This window comes from Paramisgurnus dabryanus, chromosome 6, assembly GCF_030506205.2.
Source record: "Paramisgurnus dabryanus chromosome 6, PD_genome_1.1, whole genome shotgun sequence".
Lineage (NCBI taxonomy): Eukaryota > Metazoa > Chordata > Actinopteri > Cypriniformes > Cobitidae > Paramisgurnus > Paramisgurnus dabryanus.
The window spans coordinates 10,431,820-10,448,468 of NC_133342.1; the positions used below are offsets into that span (position 1 = coordinate 10,431,820).

The following is a 16,649-nucleotide window of genomic DNA, read 5'->3' on the forward strand; positions in this document are numbered from 1 at the left end:
AGTATACAAATATTAGTCTTTTAAAATGACATATTCTTCTGTCATAATGACATAATGCTTTTGTCATTTAATTGTTCATCTAAATGTTTAATCTAACTTAAATTGCCTTTATTGTTTGTTACTTTTGCAGATGGGAGAGATTGCCGTGGAGTTCCGAAGTTCATAGTTTTTAATATATTAAAATGTTTTTATGATACTACGTTCTACATGTTTTATTGTTAATTTTGTATTATGTTTTATATAATCAAATTATATACACTATTACATTATTATCTAACTCTATAAACTCCATAAATGTTATTGTCATTAATGATTTTGATTTTATGTCTACGAATAAAGAATGGATCAACATGGATTGTGTGATTATTTGTTCATTTAAATAGATTATACATGAATAAACGTGGTTTATATAGTGAAATAGTTTATTTATAATGATTTAATTGTGAATTTTTATTATAAATGGTGCCAAAATATAGGGAATAACTACAGGTTTGGAGAACGTCCTGAGAACCTTCCGGGAACGTTCTGGCAAGGTTCTGCAAACGTTCTGAGCAGGTTAGATTGATGTTATCCGAACGTTCCCGGAACGTTCTGAGAACGTTCTAGGAACGTTCCCGGAACGTTCCGACAAGGTTAGGGGAACGTTCTGAGAACCTAAAAATAACGTTCTATTTCCGTAAAGAAAACTTTCCTGGGGAACCAACAGGGAACGTTACAAAAATAACGTTCTGGGAACCAAAAACTAACGTTCTGGGAACGTTCCCGGAACCAAAACCTAACGTTCCGGGAACGTTCTGGGAACCAAAAATTGTTAGCTGGGCATTTTGTTAAAACCAAAGTCATTAAATCTGAAATTTCAAAACAACATATCATTAAATACAACATCAAGGATTAAGATAACACTACTAACTAAATATGAACTTAACATGATGTTAAAGAAGTGACAGAAAGAAGAAATATTTAATTTCCTACAAACAGCTCGATGACAATATTGTCAAATACAAAAATAATTTCACAACTTTATATGTAAACAACAACACAATTTGTAAAAAATGCTTTAAAAATAAAAGAGTAAAGTTAAGTATAACATGATTAATAAAGTCAACAATTAAACATATTTTCAGTTTGTAACACTGACACCTAGTGGACATTAAGTGAACGAGCACTAAACTACTTCGCTTGCGTTTCTCAAACACGGAAACATTTATTGAGAAGAGAAATCGAAACTACTGAAGAGTTTTTGAACGCGTGACTGTATTTGTGCAGTCAGTAAAATGGCAGAAGCGACTCTTTCAGTGTCTCAGGATCAGTTCATCTGTTCAATCTGTCTGGATTTACTGAAGGATCCAGTGACCATTCCCTGTGGACACAGTTACTGTATGAGCTGTATTACAAACTGCTGGAATCAAGATGATCAGAAGAGAAACTACAGCTGCCCTCAGTGCAGACAGACCTTCAATACAAGACCTGATTTATATAAAAATGTGGTGTTTGCTCAGATGGTGGAGATGCTGAAGAAGACAAAACTTCAGACTGATCGATCTGCTCTCAGTTCTGCTGGACCTGAAGATGTGAAGTGTGACGTCTGTACTGAGAGAAAACACAAAGCTATCAAGTCCTGTCTGGTGTGTCTTGAATCTTACTGTCAAACTCACTTTGAACAACATGAAGCTTTTCACAGAGGAAAGAAACACAAAGTGATTGATGTGACAGGAAGAGTTCAGGAGATGATCTGCTCTCAACATGACAAACTCATCGAGGTTTACTGTCGCACTGATCAGAGATGTATTTGTTATCTGTGTGCGATGGATGAACATAAAAATCACGACACTGTATCAGCTGCAGCAGAGAGAACTGAGAACCAGGTATGAACAAATGAACAAATATATCATATGAAATATAAATATAAAGCATAAGTGAAGCTGCTGCTTAGTGCCGCGTGGCCACACGAGGGCGCACAATAGCAGAAGAAATGACCGCTTGACTATAAAACAGAAATTAGTTTAGAAGATTACTCACTTAAACCTTACCTGACCAGTTGAGTTATCTGTTATGAATCTGTTGAACAGAGATTACTGGAGGACAAGCAGAGAAAACTCCATCGGAGAATCCAGGAGAAAGAGAAGAAGCTTCAGGATCTAAGAGAGGCTGTGAAGATTCACACGGTGAGTTTTGATGAATAGAGAAACATAAATACTGGAAGAAGTGTTTGAGATTGAGTTTCAGTCTGATTTTAATGTTTGTTAACAGATCTCTGCACAGACAGCAGTGGACGACACTGAGAGGATCTTTACTCAACTGATCCGATCCATTGAGAGAAGACGATCTGAGGTGATACAACTGATCAGAGATCAGGAAAAGACTGCAGTGAGTGAAGCTGAAGATCTCTTGAAGAAACTGAAGCAGGAGATTGATGATCTGAGGAGGAGAAATGATGAGATGGAGAAACTTTCACAAACAAAAGATCACATCAGTTTCCTTCAGGTAACTCAACACTGTACACTACAACATACATTACAAGAAATACATCTTGACTTTAATCAGATAGGATTGAGTTTTATTCATGTCTAAATCAACACAAATCTGATTGTTGTGTATTGTAGGTTTGATGTTTTTGTCATTGTGTTGTGTTCATGTAGAGTTTTCAGTCTCTCTCTTCATCTCCTGGATCTTCAGACAACATCACTGTCTCTTCTCTTCTCTCTTTTGATGATGTGATGAAATCTGTCACTAAACTGAAAGAAAAGATGGAGGATTTCTGTAAAGAAGACATTGATAAGATATCTGAGAAAGGTAAAGAAACATCTCAAACTAAGACTGTGATTTACTCTCAGAAATGAGTCTTACAGTAACATCAAATATAACAGAAGAAATACAGAGCAGATTAAAATGATGATGATTTTATATGAGATTTAATCTGATGATGTCACTTTATTTTCTTTAGTTTCATCCCTTGTAGTTATTCCCACCGATGAACCAATGATCAGAACGGAGTTCCTAAATTGTAAGACACATTTTATTATTATTATTATTTTCTCATTCATTACATTGAGATCATATAATACACTAGAACACATAATGTAAGGAATAATTGACGACATGCTGTTGAATTATTAGAGTTGTTACACCCGTCCTGACTTCATCTCACTTCACACGTACATCAATAAACCTTCATGATGACCCTGATGATTCTTCACTGCTTGTTCTTGTTTGCATCACTTTTGCCCGCTTCAAACCACTGCATACCTGAAACACCACACAAGTTTTGATGTTTTGTGATCCAGTCGTCTATCATCACTATTTTCCTCTTGTCAGAGTCGTTCAGATCTTTTCTTCTTCTAACAGATGAAACTGAAGAAATGACTGTTGACTTGTTGTCTAATATATCTGACTGTAATAATATAATCAATGTTATTCACTTCATCTCTTTAAATGATCAGTGTATAGATACTGTATATACACTAACCTGACCAGGGCCGGATTAACCATACGGGCAACTGGGCAATTGCCCAGGGGCCCAAGACCTCTAGGGTCCAGGGCAGCAAGGGCATGAGCAAAATACTGTATCTGGTAATCTCCCGCTTGCCGCTTCATATTAAAACTGTCAACACGGGTTTTTGCGCTCTACAGAGAAACGCTGCGCTGCCTATGACTCATGGATTAAAGTTTTCCGTCGCTAGACGGATTTCCGTCAATTGAAAAATTATTAAATTCACTTTTCATAAAGACGACGTGTATTCACCTTTTTAAGTGGGATGTGATCAAAGCCTGGAGCGGAGCCAAATCACGTTCCTCTATCCACTGTAAGCGTTCTGTAATCACTACGCACAGGATCCACTCCGGGTTTTCTGGCTGTATCACGTTAAGCTGAGGTAAAACTTTATTTAAGCTAGCATGGTCAAATTTATAATGCAGGAAGGCTCCGATGTTTTAGAGATCGATAAAGGTGTAAAAGACCCGGAGATTGACTTGGCTTAGCGAAATGATGAAGATTGGCAAGGCTTTCAGTTCGTGGGCTAAGAAAACCAAAAAGCCAGGTAACTTGCGTGTCTTTGCACAGTATGACTAGGGGTCCTGTATATTGGGGGTAAATGATTTCTCCCGTACGTGATCACCCGCGTCCCGTTTTTGACTCCTATGCTGATCTAACGTTAACCAGTGGCTGATACAACGGGTTTGTTAAACTCGTGGGTAAACTTCATGTGGCGCCACAAGAACCAGGAGGCAGATGACATCCAAATCCTGTTAGAGCGATTCGAGGAATCATAAGAGGAGACTGCTTCCGAAATGCTCTCGCGGGACTTTGATGTCAACCACATGTCGGTTCTTGCAGTTGCATTTGCGTGTGGTCACAAAAACTTAACATTTGTACACATATTTAAGCACCACAGTTTAAAAACAAGTGATTTAAGCCATTCAAAGTCAAACAACAGTGCAAAATGCGGCCGCTGTTTCTGTGTCAGATGGGCACGCAAAGCCGCGCATTCGCTTCTCATTGTGTGAGTATTTTTGCCGCTTTATTGGCCTTAAATAAACATATGCGTCAAAAATCCAGTCTTTGCAAGTATCCTCATATAAACACGACCATTTAGGTCTTAGGATAAAGTAAACAGCAGAAACATTGCGCACAAAATAGCACATCAGCGCTGCCTCTATTGTAACATAATAATTTGTTGATAAAGGTACAGTCATTCATTGTACATCTTTCACTATGGTTACAGACATCCTGTGCTTATTGTACACGAGTTTGACTCGAGTTACTCGTTTGGGATTTATATTCATACATAACGTTACTGTATTAGAGCTGTGACTAACGTTAAGCTGTTTTGTGAACGGAGCAGACCCTGGATTATTCGTTTATGTTTACTGAATAATATGATATGAAAAAGTTGTATTTGTTTACATTAGTAAATGCATTATATAACATGAACAAACAATGAAAATATAGAGTATATAAGCATTCTTGTTTATGTCATTACAGTAATTGACGGTAGTTCATGGTGCATTCACTATGTTAACAGTTTCAACTTTGATTTAAAAAAAATATAAGTAAATGCTCAAATTAATACATTTACAATTAATTAATTAATAAATAATTAATAAAAGATTCATTAAAGGTGGTGATATTCATGTTTTCTTTTTATATAGTGAGTTATTTAGCTGTTTCGCCTTAATCTGAAATTCCCTGCAAACTACAGCTACCTATATACCACAGGAGACTTTAGTATGGAATTAATGGCAAAAAATCTCCCCTTAAAATGTTATTGGTCTCGCCTGCATAAAGTGTTAGTTAAAGGAATTTGACTTGGCCGTAAAAAAATTTCAGTCAGAAGAATTTTTTTCACTTTAATCCCTGATGACTTTGAACGTGAGTTGAGAGTGGTTGATTGTCAGTCTCATGTGGACTGACCAATGAAGAGAGTGCCTCAAGTTAAGACCCTCTCCTCATTGGTCATTCCGCATGAGGTGGGTCAAAGGTTCGCAGAGCGTACGTGACACAAGGCGATGCTACAACAGAAAAAAAAGAGACATGGAGAAGTAGGAGCGCGAAGCCGAAATTAAAAAAGGAAAAGGACATCAGAAACGCAGAAAATGTAAAGTATAAACAGTGGTGTAGTCTACGTTATACGCAGGTATCTGCGCGATCCTATATCGGCGTATCAAATCAAATTACTTTAGCGGCGTGAAAGTGACTGGGGAGCAGACTGCTGTGGCGCAACAAGAGCCCACTGGCGAGTGACCGCAAAGTACCGCGAGAGTGATTCCAGTTATCACAAGGAGAAATCTGCTTTGAATCGCTCTCGCGGTACTTTGACATCACCATGAGGTCTGCTTAGCGCCAAATGAAGTCGAACCTGCAGTGTAGCTGCTCACGCGACACTGTAAACAAAAACAGTCCATGTGGAGAATTGAACGAGTGGATTAGTGCTGTAACCGGAGAGTTAACAACGGCGCACATGTGAGTAAACAACATTTAAATCATCAGTCCAGTTTAATACTTTATCTGGAGGTAAGGATCCAAAATGCAATAAAATAAGCCAGTGTTTATGCCCTGATGGTTTTTAGCTGCCTTCAGTTCCTCTTCAGCATATTTGCTTGTGCTATAGTGTTAAACTTCCCTTCTCTGTGTTCATTTATATATCTACTTTCAAGATGTATATGATCTTAAACTTCTGTGAGGAAATTCATGTCTGCGTTGTTCAGTTCAGTTCTGAAAATTATCATTTCCTTCACTTTGGTTTGGGTTTCTAATGTTAGGCTACATGATGGTCTTGTAATAATACTTGTAAACAGTTTATTTAATTTAAATTAACAGTTGAGTAACTTTTGGCCTTGAGTTAGATGTTGATTAACACTAAACCAGTCTAAAAATCAGTCCAGTTTCCCCAGCTGTAAACCTGTTGGCTGTTAAAGTCTTTTTTTTTCTTATAATAAACTGACATGTTGATAACACATTCAGTTTATGTGTTTATGAGTACATGTCACCCCCAGGGGCTGGCTATGTTGTACTGAAGCCACGCCCCTTCTCAACTTCCACCTCGAGGAGGTCCCCAAAGCCAACCCAATGACCAGACAAACACGAGAACAGGTAAGTAAAATATAAAACAATATTTGAGTTTAAATATTTAAAAGGACTGGGGAAATGGGAAAAGGGGAATTTAAAACTAATGAGTCTCTAACTCCTCCCTCCAGGGAGACTGCAGCCACGGGCAGACAGGGACAAGGGCAACAGGGGTGCAGCCCACCGTAAGCCGGGGGGAAGGGGAAACGTCAGGCTCCGGCCTGGTCCCTGCTATCCGTGGCGCCCTCCTTCTTCCTTCCTGGAGGCAGAGTACAAACAGTGTGACTGGCAAGGGAACTTTCCGCTATCTGCGTGCCTTTTCCTGTTCGGCAGGGGGTCTTCGCCCCGCGTGCCTTCACGTTTCCCCGTCGTACGTTCACTCTCTGGCTCCTTGCTCTCCACAGGTGGCCGCTGAGACACAAAAGCACTGTTAATTTGGACTTGGGGTATTTCTCACCAGCTCTGCTGTTTACAGCTCTCTTGGTAGGTATAGCTCTCCACAGTCTGTTCTCTGAATGTTCACTCTCGTTCTCCCTTTGCTCCACAGGTGACTACTGGGACACAAAAGCACTGTTAATTTGGACTTGGGGTATTTCTCACCAGCTCTGCTGTCTACAGCTCTCTTGGTAGGTATAGCTCTCCACAGTCTGTTCTCTGAATTTCATTCTCGTTCTCCCTTTGCTCCACAGATGACTACTGGGACACAAAAGCACTGTTAATTTGGACTTGGGGGATTTCTCACCAGCTCTGCTGTTTACAGCTCTCTTGGTAGGTATAGCTCTCCACAGTCTGTTCTCTGAATGTTCACTCTCGTTCTCCCTTTGCTCCACAGGTGGCCGCTGAGACACAAAAGCACTGTTAATTTGGACTTGGGGTATTTCTCACCAGCTCTGCTGTCTACAGCTCTCTTGGTAGGTATAGCTCTCCACAGTCTGTTCTCTGAATTTCATTCTCGTTCTCCCTTTGCTCCACAGATGACTACTGGGACACAAAAGCACTGTTAATTTGGACTTGGGGGATTTCTCACCAGCTCTGCTGTTTACAGCTCTCTTGGTAGGTATAGCTCTCCACAGTCTGTTCTCTGAATGTTCACTCTCGTTCTCCCTTTGCTCCACAGGTGACTACTGGGGCACAAAAGCACTGTTAATCTGAACTTCAAATACCTCGCACCGGCTCTGCTGTTTACAGCTCTTGGTAGGTATAGCTTTCCACAGTCTGTTCTCCAAATGTCCACTCTCGTTTTCCGTTTGCTCCACAGGCGACCGCTGGGACACAAAGCACTGTTACTTGGATTTTGGATGCTTCTCACCTGGTCTGCTGGCTACAGCGCTTGGTAGGTATAGCTGTCTCCACAGGTCCAGCAGAGGGGCGAAGATAGCACACCGCCTCACCGGGTCGAGCGCTGCCCTATCCTCACTACCCGTAGGGCGATCGAATCCTGGACAGGGGCGCCCCTTCTGTAGAGACCACGGGGCGGCGGACCTCTTTCGCCTCCGCCTCTGCGACAGGGGCAGACACAGGTAAGTTTCCAATGCAAATAATTCTAATGTTGTACTCACACTCGCTGACAGCTCTTAATCTGCGTCACTTCACGCTCCAAACAGCACACTGCGTATAGTAGCTGGTAATTCCTGAGGTCGTTAGCCTCTCCGTCCTCTGCCCAGTGAAAAATGGATGATGCGGGGTTTCGTCTGACAAGACACACAGCAACCCACAGCAAATACACAGCACCACTTCAACGTGAAAAGTTTACTAATTGCAAAGACTCACTCACCACACTATCAGTGTACACAACAAAGGACGCCCTGCGTCCTCCACTTCGTTTGGGCTGGATGAGGGCGATGGAAATACGACCGGAATGGTAGTTCGTTTCTGTGGCTGTTTGGATGGACGCTTCTGCAGCTCACCCACCACGCTGCTTCAGGGGTAGGGCCGCCCTCCTTCTCCTGGAGGTATCCAACGATTTCACAGGTTAATTTTTACAAGTCACTCAACACCAGAGTTGATACTCACAGCGGTTTGCCTTTGTTTACGTTGCAACACAAAGTCGGTTTCCTTCCTGCTTTACTCCTTTAATTGTGCCACTTAGACCAATGTTTCTTCTACCCGTAGGATCTTCCTTTAACTTCAGCGTTTCCACCGCAAACTACAACGAGAGAGAGAGAGAGAGAGAGAGAGAGAGAGAGAGAGAGAGAGAGAGAGAGAGAGAGAGAGAGAGAGAGAGATTTTTGAAAAAGACTTTATTTACAATTTTAACAATATCTCTTCACAATAAACTAACCATAGAATACCTTCAACACATTACACAAAGGATATTAACACCTAAAGAAATTACAAAGAAAAAACCAAATCACCTTCACAAACTTCACACAAAGCACCATGACTGCACCATATCAATTCAAAAGTTGAAAGATTTCTCATAGTTTTATAAAACCGAAAATCAATCCAAACTCTAGGTTTTATCAAAGTTAAAAAACACACATTCACATCATCACTAGACTTTTGTTCCACTCTGTTTCTCCGGCTGATATAAATAGCCATCTTTGCCTGCCCTAAAATGAAGTTCAACAACTGACAGGTAAAACGTTTCTGCTGAGAATACTTAAAACCCAAAATAAAAGTTTCTATACAAAATGTTTCATCAAACCTACTAAACAAATCATTTAGACTCCTAAACAAAGGTTCTAGTCTAAAACAATGCATAAAAGCATGAAAAACAGTTTCCCTTTGAGGACAAAAAGGACAAGCAGGATTAACTTCTGAATTCATCACCGAAATAAAAGAATTGACAGCAATGGCACCATGAAGAATTCTCCATTGTATATCACCAAACCTTTTAGACAATGGTGGCTTATATAACGATCTCCATTCAGGTTTTACATCATTTCTCAGTTTAAAAACAGATCGCCATGGTGTATCAGTTCTTTTTTCTAAAAATTTCTTATTAAAAACCAACACACAGGCTCTATACAGTTTTTTCCCTTCACTTGACAAGAAATCTAAAACCAAAGATTCACCTGATTTCAGCAAAAAACCCATACCCTCTTCAAGATTGGGTTGAATAATCAAACCCGGAAAAGGATCCTCAACATCAGGAGTACAAACCCCTGAATAAAAGTCTTTTAACAAATGTTCTTCTTCAACTGTGAAACATGACTTAAGTTGACAAAAAAACCGAGTTATTAAACGTACAGACTTGATTCCTATATGTTTAGATGCAACATCCACATTCTCAAATTGAGGCCCAGTTAATGTCAACAAATGTCCCAAAATGAAAACCTTGGATTTCTGAAGCATTGTACTGAATCCTGGCAGATGGCAGTGAGTAGCAATGTCCAAGCGAGCCCCAAGAATCAAAGGTTCCTGCAAAAGCCAGTGAAGAGAATGACAGTTCTCAGTCTTGTGAACACGAAAAAGACTCCAGACCTTAAAGAGGTTTCGATAGAAAGGAGGCAGTTCTGATAAATCCAATTTGGTTGGATCCATTAAAAAGAGGGATTTGTCCAGTCCGAAACCCCCAATAGTGTGCAAAATGGCGCAGCTCACAGCGCGCCAGCTGAAATCTGTAGAACCGTCCAATAGTCTTTTTAAAAACTGTAACCGAAAAGCCGCCATTCTACTTTGTAAATTAATCAAGCCTTGGCCACCTTCATCTTTGGGGAGGTATAAAACACTCTGTGGGACCCAGTGCAGTTTATCCCAAAAGAAATTAACAAGAGCAGCTTGAACTTCAGCTAAAAACTGTGGTGAAGGGTCTACACATGCCAATCTATGCCAAAGTGAAGATGCCACTAGATTGTTGACAATGAGCGTTCGCCCCCTATAAGACATATTTGGTAGTAACCATTTCCACTTATCCAAGCGTACTTTAACTTTTTCCATCAGCCCCTCCCAATTTTTTTTCACCACACTGTTGTCCCCTAGATAAACTCCTAGATATTTTATACCCCCATTCCCCCAACACAGCCCATCAGGAAGGCAAGGTTTACCATCAGCCCATTGTCCCAACAATAAAGCATCACTTTTTTCCAAATTAACCTTTGCAGAAGACACCAGTCTAAATTCTTCAATTAAATTAAATAAAATCTGCACATCACTTTGTCTATTGATCATCACCACAATATCATCGGCATAGGCTGACAAACAAATCTTATTATTACAATCTGGTAAAAACAAACCACTTAATTGACCTCTTATCTGTTGAAGCAATGGCTCAATAGCCAAAGAATACAACATTCCAGACAAGGAACAACCTTGTCTGATACCCCTGAGAACCTGAAATGGAGCACATAAGCCACCATTTATTTTAAGCATACTCTCAACGTCACAATAGAGTACCCTGATCATGTCTATAAATTTTTTGCTAAAACCAAACGCTGTTAAGGCACTCCACAAATATGAGTGCTCTACTCGGTCAAATGCCTTCTCCTGATCTAAGGATATCAAGCCACAGTCCAAATTTAACAATTTAGAGACGTGAAAAATATCCCGAATTAGCGAGATGTTATCAAATATAGATCTACCAGGGACACAGTACGTCTGGTCCGGATGGATAACCTGACCCAACACTCCAGCCAATCTGTTACCCAAAGCTTTAGAAAGTGTTTTATAATCACTGCAGAGAAGCGAAACAGGGCGCCAGCTCTTAATATCAGTAAGGTCCCCCTTTTTTGGAAGAAGAGTGATCACCGCTCTTCGGCAACTCAACGGCAACTCGCCCTTCGACAAGCTGTCCTTCAGTACCTCCAGCAGATCAACACCCAACTCCAACCAAAAAGCCTTATAGAAGTCGACAGGGAGGCCATCCACTCCTGGTGCCTTCCCAGACTCCATGCTTTGCAGGGCCTTATAAAGCTCTTCCAGAGTCAGCACTCCTTCAAGGTCATGATTCCCCTCCTCTGACACCTTTGGTAGGCTGTCAAGGAAAACATTGTCCATACAACACTCTGACTTGAGCTCACTCCTGTACAGATTCTGATAAAAATTAACTGCCCTTCCCCGAATACCAGCAGGGTCAGACAGTAACACTCCATCTTCGGAGCGCAGTCCATGAATAAACCGTTTCTGCCCATTCTTTTTTTCCAAATTAAAAAAGTATTGGGATGGTACATCCATCTGATCAATGCTTTGAAAACGTGAACGGACCAGCGCCCCCTGTACTTTATGCCCCAGTAGATCAGCTAACTGAGCTTTCTTCTTTGAACAGACTTCTAAATAATGAATCTCACCAGTAGATTGAGCCAAATTTTGATATTCAATTATCTCTCTTTCCAAAAACTCCAAAGAACGAGTCAACTCCTTAGTAACGTTGTGAGTATACTGTTGAGTAAATTGTCTTATCTTTATCTTTCCAACATCCCACCACTGTTGCAATGAGCGAAAAGAAGACTTCTTTGTTCTGTGAGCTTCCCAGAAATACTTAAATGATTCTTTATAAAATTTATCATTTAACAGATTAGTGTTAAAATGCCAATATGCGCTTTTTGGTTTAATTGAGCTTAAAATAAGCTTACAGTGCACCATACTGTGATCTGAGAAACTAACTGGTGTTATGTAACATTTGTTAAAAATACTAAGATGGTGATTAAAACTATAAAATCTGTCCAGCCTAGCCAATGACATAGCATTATCACGCATATGAACCCAAGTATACTGTCTCTCATTACCATTTAAAGATCTCCAAACGTCACATAAGTCATACTTTTTAATCATATGAGTAAGACGTTTGCGTGAAACCAAATTAGGCTCAATGTGATTCCGATCTAAATTGTGCTCAGTACAATTGAAATCACCACCTAGGAACAAAAAGTCTTCAGAGCAACAATTTTGTAAAGTGGAAGACAATGTGTCTAAAAAAACAATTCTTTCAACAGGTGCAGTTGGGACATATACACAAATAAAAATAAACACATAACTTTCAAAAACAGCTCTAACTTTTAAAAGCCTACCTTTTACAATTTCATCAACGTCATAAGAGATGGGACTAAAATTCTTTGTGAATAAAATGGCAACTCCCCCACTTAGTGCAGTGTTATGGCTTAACACAGGGATACCATCAAACTCCCTTGCCCAATCAGCAGCATTTTTCGTGTCGCTATGAGTCTCTTGTAACAAAACAACATCAATATCTTTCTGCTTTATTACTTCATATATTGTAGCTCTTTTTTTGGAATCTCTTGCACCGTTAACATTTAAAGTAGCTACATGAACTTCACTCATAAAAAAGAAAAAAGAAAAGAAAAAACACCCAAAAACCAAAAAAACATCAGCTATTTTAAAGTTAACAATCATCATTGTTTAAGGCAGTATTGAGATTCCTCACAATTTTCTTAAGTCGATAGACTTCTTTGTTAGTAAAGCAACTCTCTGCCATTAGGCTTTTTGCTTTATCAGCGAACTGTTTAACATCAGGAAAATATTCCTGCACATGCACACCTCTTTTATTTTTTGTTGATCTGAGAAACAACTTAATGTCATCAAGTCCGTAATCCCGACCAATAAACTCCCCCTGAGAAAGTGTTATACTAGAGTCAGAAGACCCACCCTCACTTTCTGTATCCTGATCTATATCGTCTTGCATTTCACTTGTTTTACTTATTTTAGCATCAAATGCTTTATTACTCATCTTCCTTTTAAGCGGGATTTTGAAAGAGTGCTCTTCCTCCACACAAACCGTTGCACATGCTTCTTGCGATTCCACTGAATCCATCTCTAAAGCGCTTTCATTTTGTTCATCTCTTTTATCCTCAGAAACCTGTGCAACGGTTGGCGAATCATTGACACTAGCCTCTAAAAGTGTTTTGTTGCGTATCATGCACGAAAGTTCACACTGCGGTGGAGCCGACGCAACAACGCTCTCACCGGGAACACCTGTAGCCGCCTCAGCCGAGCTCGGCTCCGCCACTACCACCTCGACTATGTCGGCAACACCAAAAGCACCACCACTATTCTCAGTACTCTCATTCACTACGTTTACTTCCTTTTCTGAAACTTTGTCAGGACAATTGCGAATTAAATGTCCAGTTTTACCGCAGCTAAAGCACTTAGATTTCGCGGTGGTGACAAAAATAACGTATTCAAAATTGTCAATACGAAAATGTAGTGTCATATCTAGCTCAACATCATCCTGAACAATCATGTACGCGAAACGCCTAAACGAAACAATATGTTTCAGCAGGGGCGATCCACTATTGATTGGGATCTTTTTAATCGGAGATACCAATTTACCATATCGGGATAAAGCTAGTGTCAAAATTTCATCACTTACAAACGGTGGGACATTTGACAAAGTGACTCTCTTAGCTGGCGATGAAAGAGGAAGAACAGAAACAAAGTCACCATCAATAACTATTCCGTGTTCAACTACTTCATTGACTTTGTCTACGCTATCAAGAAACACCACCATGGCACTATTCATTCTGGAGGCGGAGAGCACGCTCTCATGCCCCACTACCTCACCAATGGCAAGACAACATTCCTCTACACTCACCGCGGCGCCGACTTTAACTGCATTCCGCCGCGTGAGTGAACTCAAAACCTGCACGCGTGGGGCCGACATGCTTTCACAACAAAGTGGACAGCACGCGGCCCAACAACAACAAACGAAAATACTAAACAAATTTAGTAAAAAGACCAGAAAAAACAGCAAAGGGAGAAGAATAGATAAACAGTTCACTCACCACACACTCCTCACAACTTACGCTCGCTCAACAGACGCACACGCATGCGCACACAGAGAGAGAGAGAGAGAGAGAGAGAGAGAGAGAGAGAGAGAGAGAGAGAGAGAGAGAGAGAGAGAGAGAGAGAGAGAGAGAGAGAGAGAGAGAGAGAGAGAGAGAGAGAGAGAGAGAGAGAGAGAGAGAGAGAGAGAGAGAGAGATTGTTGTCCAATCACCCGGCGATCTCCTTAACTACACACAGCTGTGCTTAATCGACTGATTACAGCCCTTCGCGATGCTGCCGGATGTCCGGTGTTTCCTTTCTCCGGTCTGGGCGGAAACATCCGGGCGGAACCAAACTTTCCCAACTTTTGGTTCCGCCCAAAAAGATCGTCACCTTGTGACATACACTTCGGAGATTAATTGATGCTGCTGTGTTTTGTTTTCATAGCATCATATGTAAGTGATTGTCTTTGATAGGGGAGATAATAGTGCATTTGTATGAGCATTTAAATATTTGTAAATCAAAATACACCCGAGGGCAGAATTTGAAGTATTGAGTATATTTACTGTATATTACAGTTATATATTCTGTATATGACCATATTATGGTGATCCTGGAGTCATGATTATGGGGCCCTTGAATATTGTTGCCCATGGTATAACAAAGTGTTAATCTGGCCCTGAACCTGACCTTTACACTCAAATTATCAAATATTATAAACTAATGTACATTAAAATATGATGTTTTTATCTTCCTCAGATTTCAGGCTCTTCTCTCTGGATCCAAACACAGCATGTGGAGTTATCTGTCTGTCTGAGGAGAACAGAGCGGCTACTCGCACTAGGACATTTCAGTCGTATCCTGATCATCCAGACAGATTTGATGATTGGTCTCAGGTGTTGTGTAGAGAGAGTTTATGTGGACGCTGTTACTGGGAGATTGAATGGAGTGATGGTGTGTTTATATCTGTGTCATATAAGAGCATCAGCAGGAAGGGAGGAGGTGATGAGTCTGGATTTGGACTTAATGATCAGTCCTGGAGTTTGTTCTGTTCTTCCTCTCAATGTTCATTCATTCACAATAATATAAAGACAAATCTCCCAGGAGTCTCCAGTAAAATAGGAGTTTATGTGGATCACAGTTCAGGATCTCTGTCCTTCTACAGCGTCTCTGACACAATGACCCTCATCCACAGAGTCAACACCACATTCACTAAACCTCTCTATCCTGGGTTTGGGTTTAACTTTTATAACTCAACAGTGAAACTATGTGATCTAAAACTATAAATGATACATGCTTATACTGGTTAATATACACAAGTGTCACCTAAACCAGTTTATATAATTAGATAAGATAAATTATAATTCATATTTGTTATACATTCCTTTCTTAAACATTGAGATTTTTTCTGTCTAGATTGTCTCTGTAACTTTAGTTTGTAGACTAAAACACATTGAAATCCAACATCTTAGCTTCATGAGAATATCTTTTGATTTATTTCATAAGCAGACAGTCTAGTCATTGTACGGGAAAGTCCTTTAGTCCTATGTTAAATTTGGGAGTTAATAATATTTAGATTTTTTAAGTAGATATGAAGGTTTTATCTAAATTTGTTTTGAGTTGTTAAACAGATATATGGAGAGATGAACTGAAGGTTAATTCTGAAGTTAAATTCATTTGGAGATCATTTTACAAACCACCAATGAAGAATAAAGATTGATGATCTGAAATAGAGAAACCTTCATGGATCAGTTGCTGTAAAGTTTTTTATTTCTACTTTAAACTCTACTGTAAGTCATTCAGGTCCTTGATTGTTTGAAACAAGAGATCATTTTTCATTTTAATTCCTTTGGGGGGTTACACAGTCATAATCATTAAAATTAAAAGAAATAAACATTTGAAATATATCAGTCTGTTTGTAATGAATGAATACAAGTTTCACTTTTTTTAATGGAATTAGTGAAATAAATTGATGATATTGTAATTATATGACCAGCACCTGTAGATCGTAAATCACCAGACACTTGAAAATCGTTGTAGATCTAAATTAAATCCCTGAGTGCATCATAAGTGTTACAAAATCACCTGCAGGACAATCAGCAAAATACACCTAAACTTTACTCCTGTGTAATGATGATAATGTAATGTTTTTAAATGTATATTTATTTATTAGGTTCTTCTTTGCTAATTGGTTTGAATTAAATGCAGTCAAAATAAAAGTTTTTCAATTTGTGATAATGTTCAGATGTGTCTCACTGTCTTTCATCTATTCTAATTAAATTCAGAAGTCAATACTTGAAGATTTGCAGAGACATTATTATTAATCTCTTACATTAATTCATTATCTGATTGTGAAGTTAATAATTTGTGGTGCTAAATATAATGTGTACAGTATGCAGAACAGTGTAATCAAATACGTGTAGGCT

At 39.5% G+C, this 16,649-nt stretch overlaps 1 protein-coding gene across 1 annotated transcript; it reads left to right on the plus strand.

Annotated features, from left to right (window-relative positions):
* The first annotated feature begins 917 nt into the window (after nt 1-917).
* On the plus strand, nt 918-16,581 carry LOC135744158 (E3 ubiquitin/ISG15 ligase TRIM25-like). The gene is made up of 6 exons (XM_065262125.2): nt 918-1,865; nt 2,070-2,165; nt 2,251-2,484; nt 2,640-2,793; nt 2,945-3,004; nt 14,983-16,581. Exons 1-6 carry the CDS (start codon nt 1,275-1,277, stop codon nt 15,507-15,509), a joined length of 1,662 nt encoding a protein of 553 aa, XP_065118197.1. The 5' UTR covers nt 918-1,274; the 3' UTR covers nt 15,510-16,581.
* The last annotated feature ends 68 nt before the right edge of the window (nt 16,582-16,649 follow it).

Excerpts from the sequence above, each read along its gene's own strand:
- LOC135744158 (XM_065262125.2), top strand. The coding sequence starts at position 1,275 with ATGGCAGAAGCGACTCTTTCAGTGTCTCAGGATCAGTTCATCTGTTCA. Across the intron at positions 1,866-2,069 it reads CAGAGAGAACTGAGAACCAG|AGATTACTGGAGGACAAGCA; the intron begins GTATGAACAAAT and ends TCTGTTGAACAG. Across the intron at positions 2,166-2,250 it reads AGGCTGTGAAGATTCACACG|ATCTCTGCACAGACAGCAGT; the intron begins GTGAGTTTTGAT and ends GTTTGTTAACAG.